General features: G+C 34.6%; 1 protein-coding gene and 1 pseudogene across 1 annotated transcript in view; both read right to left on the bottom strand.

The window, feature by feature from the left end:
* Positions 1-3,882: 3,882 nt before the first annotated feature.
* Positions 3,883-4,695, bottom strand: LOC107669960 (U7 snRNA-associated Sm-like protein LSm10; annotated as a pseudogene).
* A 1,968-nt stretch (positions 4,696-6,663) lies between these two features.
* The window catches only part of LOC107669942 (protein OSCP1), a 7,771-nt gene continuing 6,159 nt past the window's right edge, over positions 6,664-8,275 (bottom strand). The window contains 2 exon segments of the mRNA XM_074186945.1: positions 6,664-6,772; positions 7,254-7,322. Of these exon segments, the coding sequence (XP_074043046.1) occupies positions 6,664-6,772; positions 7,254-7,322 (178 nt within the window).

Genomic DNA, 8,275 nt, shown 5'->3' with positions numbered 1-8,275 from the left:
CTATGTTTTTTTTTTTTTTTACCAGAATATTCCTGTCTGGACAGGAATGAGGTTTGAGTCATTGCAAAGTTGATAATTATGTGGTCACTGAAAATCCTGCGACCTCATATGCAATGCCAAAACATATGTAGCATTCTGGAAGCAAAATAATATTGTTCCAAAATAAGATGTAAAGTCTCTTGCCACATTGGCCACAAACTGAGACGAAAATAAAAGAATGAAATAATTTAGGAAACAAAAGCATTTGAATTCCTTCTGTTTGTTAGTCTAATCTGAAGGCTCGGGTTAAAGGAATGGTTCCCAATACATTTTAAAAGTAAAACGGTGCCATTATTAAGGCATTTTTAACTTCAAACCGCTGCATCTGGCTAAAAAAAACAAGTTCTATTGCTTTCACCAGTGAAAAGGTATTCTTATCTGAATAAAGGGAGAAGATCAAGCACCGTTTACAACCGCAAAACTGTTCTAAACAAATATGTTGGTGGATTTTGATGTGAGAAGACAACAGGGGATGGACTTATTTTACGTCATGGATTATGGACTCGTATTTAACTGGAGACAATGATTTAAAGTTAACATTTTAATGATGGATTTTTCTCTTACAGACATGCAGCTTTTTGTTTTACAAGACATTAAGTGATGGACTGGAGTGGTGTGGATTACTTCTGGATTATTACGATGTTTTTATCAGCTGTTTGGACTCTCATTCTGACGGCACCCATTCACTGCAGAGGATCCACTGGTGAGCAAGTGATGTGAAGCTAAATTTCTCCAAATCTGTTTCGATATAGAGACAAACTCACCCTTGGATGGCCTGAGTAAATTTTCAGCACATTTTCATTTTTTGGTGAACTAGTACAAAATTAGAACTAATTTGTCAGCTCATTATACTGTATGATATGTAGAATTCACTATGTATGTACTTGTATATCTTTATCCCCAACAGCTTACCATGTTAGAAGATTCCTGTCCAATCCAATCTGGGACTGTTCTGTTAATTATTTATATGATCATGTGAAATGATCACCAAACATGGGGCCCGTTTCAATAAGAAGGTTCAACCAACTCTGAGTTTAACATTGAACTCTGAGTTGACTTACCCTGAGATGGGAAACTCAGAGTTTTCGGTTTCAGAACGGCTGAACTGAGTTAGTTCAATCCACTCTGAGTAGGTTGACTCTGAGTTTAGCGCGTGCACCAAGACTATGAGAAGTCATGATCAATGGAGCTCCGAAATTTTGATTCACCATGGCAACAGCTCCCGCCAAAAAGACGTCCGCATACTTCTGACTTGGGTAGACTGAGTACAGTTGAGACACTTTCTGCTTTTTTCATCACTACACAAAAACTATAGATGCTGAAATGAAGTGATTTTTCACATGATATTTATTTTGCTTATGTACTGAAATATCATAAATTGATAGTTGCCATAAGTAGTTTATATTTTCCACAATTAGCTCATAAATATAAGGTGCATTTTTGTCTCAACTGTACCCATATGGTGTACAGTTGAAACAGTACCATGGTCACCACGAGACACCCATTCACCCAAATGTAATAAATTACAAAATTACAGTTGTGCATTTAAAAAAAAAATCTGATTTATTTGCTTTATTTAATTCAGATTCAGTTAAACAAATAGGAACACATATTTAACACTAGAAAAGATATGGCAAACAGTATAAATGTAAAAATAACAATATACATACACGTATATTCTATAACCCTACCCCTAAATCTACCCATTACTCGAAACTTTCTGCATTTTTTAATCATTCTGTATGAATTATAAGCTTGTATCCTCATGGGGACCTAAAAAATGTTCCCATAAGGTTAGAATTTACTGGTTTTACTATACTTGTGGGGACATTTGGTCCCCATAACGTAGGTAATACCAGTACACAAAGACACACAGCCTCTGAATATGCATTTTATTTTCTATGATTGAACTGTTACTGTATACATAGCGACCTATAAAAGGTGTATCAACTGTACCCACTTTACCACCTTGTATTTTTCTTAAAATGCTATGTAATCCTTTTAACATTCATGTTAGAAAACATGTCCATTAATAATAGACAGTTAAAATATCACAAATATCATTTTTTAACAGTAAAAATCATTGCTTCACATGCTGTTTAGTTGTATCATGGCAAAAAAATAACGTGGCAGCAGCTAAAAAAATTAAGTATAAAAACACAATTCAATCAAGGTAAAGCTTTAAGCATAAAAGGTTCATGGGTGTAGGCTACATGACTTTAAAAACATTTGACATTAAATATCATTCAGTGTGTATTTCAATGCGCAGCAGCTTTTTCCACATAGTCTAACACTCTTTTCACATAGGCTAATTAAATATTCTCTAATCCAACCTGTTACATTTCTTAATTAGAGTAATAAAATGAACTACTGTAGCCTACTCGGTCGACAGCAAGAAGGCAGAGGCTCGCAAAAAGGGGGGAGAACCTGCACCAGCACCACTGACAGATGAAGTTGAAATTTTAAAATCCAAAAGGAAAAAAAACTGTTGCTTTTGTATTTGTAGGAAATAAAGATGACCAAATAAATTGTGAATAATTTGTTTATTTAACAGCTGTGGTGGTGGTTACGGCATATATCTCGTACTACCCTTTCATTATCATGGCAAAAAAAAAAAAACTCCCTATGAATTTATGCAGCCTCCTCTTCTACAGGATACTGTATAAAAGGAGATGCCATTTTTGTCACTTTGACCGTGTCTACATTATGAACATATGCGCAATGAATAAATGTACCTGCACTGCAAAAAATGCTTTTCTTACTTAGAATTTGTCTTCCTGTTTCCAGTCGAAATATCTAAAGATTCTTAAATCAAGATGCATTTTCTACAAAAAAACAAAAACAAATGACATATGGTATTTAGTCTTGTTTCCATGAGGCAAAAATTGTTTAAGTGCATTTTTCTTATTTTGCAAATTATCTGCCAGTGGGGTAAGACATTAAATTAATCGTGTTTCCGTTTGCATTAAGATTATTTTTCTTACCCTATATGGCAGACAATTTTACGTTTTATGTTAAATGCACTTAAAGGGGTCATAGGATGCTACATGCACATTTACAAGTTGTTTGAACTGAAATGTGTGTTGGCAGTGTGTGTACACAACCACCCTATAATGATAAAAATCCACCCAGTATTTTTTTTTTTAAATCTGGTTAAATATTTACCTTTCTCAAATCGAGCAGATCTCAGATGCCTGTCTGTGTGACATCACACAGACAGGCCCCTCCCACGATAGTTTGATTGACAGTAGTGTTTCAGCACAGACTGGACTTGTGTCTTACCTTAGACCCGCCCTGAGTGAGCTGTCATCAGTCCGACATTGTTTCACCGCCAGAGCAGAATGAAGAAGAATGACTCCTAAGCGATTGAGGTGTTCTGTTGTTGATGTAATAATGAACATAGCAGTCGTCATTTACTCACAACAATTAGCAAGTTTCTCGATGAATGCGGCTAAAGTAAAGTCTCTCTGAGAGCAGCTTGGAAGAGAGGGGCGGGGTCAGCAGAGCTCATTAACATTTAAAGGAAAATGCTACAAAAACGGCTTGATCTGAAAAGAGCCGTTTTTGACAGGGTAAAAAAAAGTGTTTTTACACTACCATTGAGAAATTTTAACCAAACTATGTTACAGACTTTTCATTAAGACCCTAAAGAATCATATCAACTTGTGGAAAATGGGCATCCTATGACCCCTTTAAATGCACTTGACTAAATATCTTATATCATTTTTCAGTTCAAAAGGTTGCACTGTCTAAACAAACACAACGTCAACATAAGGAACACATCAATCAATGGTTATTTCACCGTTTATTGGTTTTTCAAACCACTAGAGCAATACAAAATAAACAGAAATAACTTTTCCAACACTTTTCCTAGAGACACTATTCAGAGCTTTTTAAGTCACCAACTAGCAACATTTTAACTATACATTACTTTTTTTGCTCCATGATTACATTACTTAATGAAAAATAATAGTGTGCATTACAAAACCATATATTTGCAAGACAAACAGTTTCTCAAAAAACTATTTCTTCTTGGAGTATTCTTTGCGTCCACCGCTTGCTCCAAAGTTTCGCACGCGGTGTATTTTTGCAAGTTGGGTCTCTATTGTCTCTATAATGTTCATGTGGTCTGGGATGTGGACGTAACGCACATTTCGGCCCGTGATGAACAAGTCGTCCATACTGGACACGCGTCCACGTCTGTCCCTGTACAGAACCTTCTCCAGCCGGATGTTCATGAAAGAGTCCACGTTAATAACGTGTCCCCTCGCAGGTCAACGGTGGTCACCTGGCCATGCAGACCCTGCAGGAGAATCACCAGACTGTTCTCGGCGATGGTACGCTCACGAATGGAATGACTCACGTCCATGTTCACCTGTGCACAGAGACGTCATTAACAATCAAAGTCATTTGTCTTTCAGTGCGAGTAATTTAAGAACCACTTTCTTTATAATTTATTTCTTTTTATGACACCAAAGAAGATGAAAAGCACACCAGTGATTCTCTGCCAATTCATTTTAAAAAGGTAGCCCCAAATAAATGTATGATTTGTATTACAACTTGAGCTACACGCTCAACATTTCCATTTAAATGTTTTTGAGCATGTGCATACTTACATATAAATAATGATAATTACAGGTTTCTGAGAGGCTCTGCTGAAAGACAAACAGCACATTGCATGGAAAATATGCAAATTAGGTTTGTTGTCTAAGGTGAAATCCAGAATGAAAAGTAATGTCAGTAAAAATGAACTTTTAGCCACACAAAAATGGACTTTTTAAAATCTTATATAACAAAATATCAAACAAAGTATTTAATACGGTGGCCGAGAGCGCTCAACGCGCTGCAACTTAAGAAAACACATGCAAATTGAAAAAACACCAGCAAATTAAGAAAACATCTTCATCAGTTTGACAACACACGTGCTGCAAATCCTCACAACACATGCAAATCCTCACAGCACATGCAAACGAAGAAACGCGCTGCAAATCCTCACAGCACATGCAAACGAAGAAACGCGCTGCAAATCCTCACAGCACATGCAAACGAAGAAACGCGCTGCAAATCCTCACAGCACATGCAAACGAAGAAACGCGCTGCAAATCCTCACAGCACATGCAAACGAAGAAACGCGCTGCAAATCCTCACAACACATGCAAATGAAGAAACGCGCTGCAAATATCACGGACCACAACGGAAATGTTTCAAGGGGACCCAAAAAAGTGACGGACCCGGCTGGGATTTGTTTTTTTGTTTTTTTTATATATAATGCTTTATTATCAACAAGTAGCATGTACAGTGCCATATCTCACTATATAACAAAAACATTTCACATGCCTCAACAAGAAGGAACACGGAAAAAGAAAAGGAAAAAAAAATACAATAAAAAAGAGGGTACATAAACATCAGTTTACAGATAAATACATATTAATAATTTTAAATATTATTCTTACTGTCAATCTGCAATTTATTTTGACCTGGTTTTAACAATTAATGAAGCATTGCGGATTTCATTAACCTTGAAATTATATTTAGTTGAGAATATTAAATGAAGTTAGCCATTTTATATAACGTTTCACAGTTACTCGTGTAATTCGTCAGATTATTTAGGCTAATAATATCTAAAAGACAAAGGAATCATGCAATCAGGGTGTTAAAATAAACAAAAAAAACTCACCTTTCAGTTCACGGACAACTCCACTGACCAATAGCCACTGCACAAAACAAATCCCAGAAAAAAAAAAAAAAACAGTTCATTTAACAGGTTCACTGCTGTTGCGGGGCACGTTGTCACAATGGGCATCTGCTGTTGATTTGAGAATAGCTTTGCCTTTGTTTGATATTATATATGAAATACTGTTTGAAAAAAGCAACATATCTGTTTTTAACATGTATTACATGTTATGTAATGGTTTTTGTGCTAAATCTGAACAGTAAAACAATTATGAAACAATGAAACAGTAAAAATGCCAAACATGCAAACATACCAAACTACTCCTGCTTTAACTGCCTAATTATTTGCATAAAATATTTTTTCTTCCCACACACCCTTACTTGTGTTATGCGCTTAAATTTTAGATTTTTGTTAAAACAATATTGTACACAGTATCTATACATAAAAAAGTACTTTGTTAACAGTTTTGACAACTTTGAAAACATAATATAGAGAATGTCAATAAATAAATCGATAAATAAAAAAAATAAAACAATTGAAAAATAAATCTAACCCATGTAAACTTACACCAACCTGACATGTATAAATGATATTGAAGGTTATATTGTTGACACTTGTCTAAATGTATGTTGGTTTTCTGTCAGCAGATTGAAACGCCGCCTAGATAAAAAGATAAATCAGTCATTGCATGCAGGACATATTAAACTGACATTATAGACACAATGTGCTTTTTTATGAAGACAAACTCGGATTTTTCAGTTTTCAACATTTTTTCAACCGGTTTAAAGCTTCACATCATGTATGAAATCATAAACACAACCCGTTACAGTGCTCTTCCAGCTTGTTCTTAATCATGTTTTTCATGTTTTTGTATAAATGCCAGGCATTTCCAAACCTACCACATTTTTCTGTAACATTTCAGACCTACCACATGTTTCCTGACTCACAATCTACAGCTCATCCATCATGGCCAGCAAGTCATCCCCCTTGTTCCTGGGTCCCTCTGTTGAGCTTCCCCCTTCATCAAATTCTCCCGCTATTTGTGCCAGCTCAGTGATCCTGAGAATACCAAGGTAAACATTTTTTAAAAAGTGATTTATATTGAGCCATTTACTGAAGCTTAGAGTTTGGTATTAATAGATAAGGAGTAAACTTATGACTGGGTCACTAATGTAAAAAATAAAAATAAAAAAGATGTATTGATGTGGTTTGGGATTACCACAAATTCAGTATGCACTTATTAAAGTAATTATCTAGGGCACCTAACACTAAAAGATTATTGCAAACTCATAAAACATTCCTGAATTAACAGGAACAAATGTGTGGTTGCTTCTTTCGGTGTTAACTTCCTGGTAACTTACATTTGAATGAAAATAAAATCATATGCCAAAAAGCTCTCAAGTTAAGCTCACCCTGGAGCAATGCTGGTGTTTCTTAGTAAATGATAGTAGGTTTTACTAGTAGCATAGGACATTCCCAGCCCTGGGCAACAAACTAAAGTAAGACAAGGACATGAGCAGATTTGTAAATTGCATGACACAGCACCTGTGTGGCTTATATGTTTATGACTCTAGATGATTGATGCTCTGTTCCTTCTGAAATTCCACTGAAAAACATTTTGAGAGATTTGGTTATTTATTACAGTAATAAATATTTTTACCTGTGATTTTCAATCAAGCCTTCTGTAAAATAAAATAATCTGACAAATTTTGTTATTGATGTCTTTATTCTTTTTAAGACATGCAAGTTTTGTTTTATACAGTAGATTGTAGGTAAATATCCACCTCACCCAGCACTCTTTTTGTTTTCTTATAAAATATCCTGTTACTATTTCCCTGTGAGAAACCACTGTCCTAATGAATCAAACTGAATTGCAAACAATTTCAGATCTTTATGAAATCTGGCATCACTAGTTCTGATTCTAAACAGCTGATAGAAAAAAACACATGACTTGATTGCTGAAATATATCATAAAAATGATTCTCAGGTCAGTATATGGTAATTCACATTCACATATAAAGATTTACCAATATTGAGGCTCGTGCCTCAGAAAAGAAATATCTAGCAACACCCCATATTGTGTGTATGTTTATGTCATTTTTGTAATAGTTATTTTATTTTATTTTTTTGTATGTATGTATGCCTGTAGTTTTTATAAATTTTATTTTAGTTTTAGTTGGAGTTATTTCAGTACATCAAGTTAAACTAAATTGAAATGAGAAACACTGCCTTGGCAACTAGCTGAAATAAAATTAGTTTAATTTTTTTTTAACATTTAAGTTAAAGTTTATGTCAAGTAACATTTTGGATTTAGTTAACTATAATAACTCTCTCTCTCTCTGTCTCTCTGTCTATCTCTTTCTCTCTCTCTCTCTCTCTCTCTCTCTCTCTATATATATATATATATATATAACTATAAGATAATAATAATAATATATAATAACTATAAGAACAATTTGGATTTAGTTAACTATAATAACTCATATACAGTGGGTACGGAAAGTATTCAGACCCCCTTCAATTTTTCACTCTTTGTTATATTGCAGCCATTTGCTAAAATCA

This window comes from Sinocyclocheilus anshuiensis, unplaced genomic scaffold (genome assembly GCF_001515605.1).
Source record: "Sinocyclocheilus anshuiensis isolate Anshui unplaced genomic scaffold, SAMN03320099.WGS_v1.1 scaffold160, whole genome shotgun sequence".
Classification (NCBI taxonomy): Eukaryota; Metazoa; Chordata; class Actinopteri; order Cypriniformes; family Cyprinidae; genus Sinocyclocheilus; species Sinocyclocheilus anshuiensis.
Note: the sequence above shows the minus strand (reverse complement) of the source record. Positions and strands in the feature narration are given on the sequence as shown.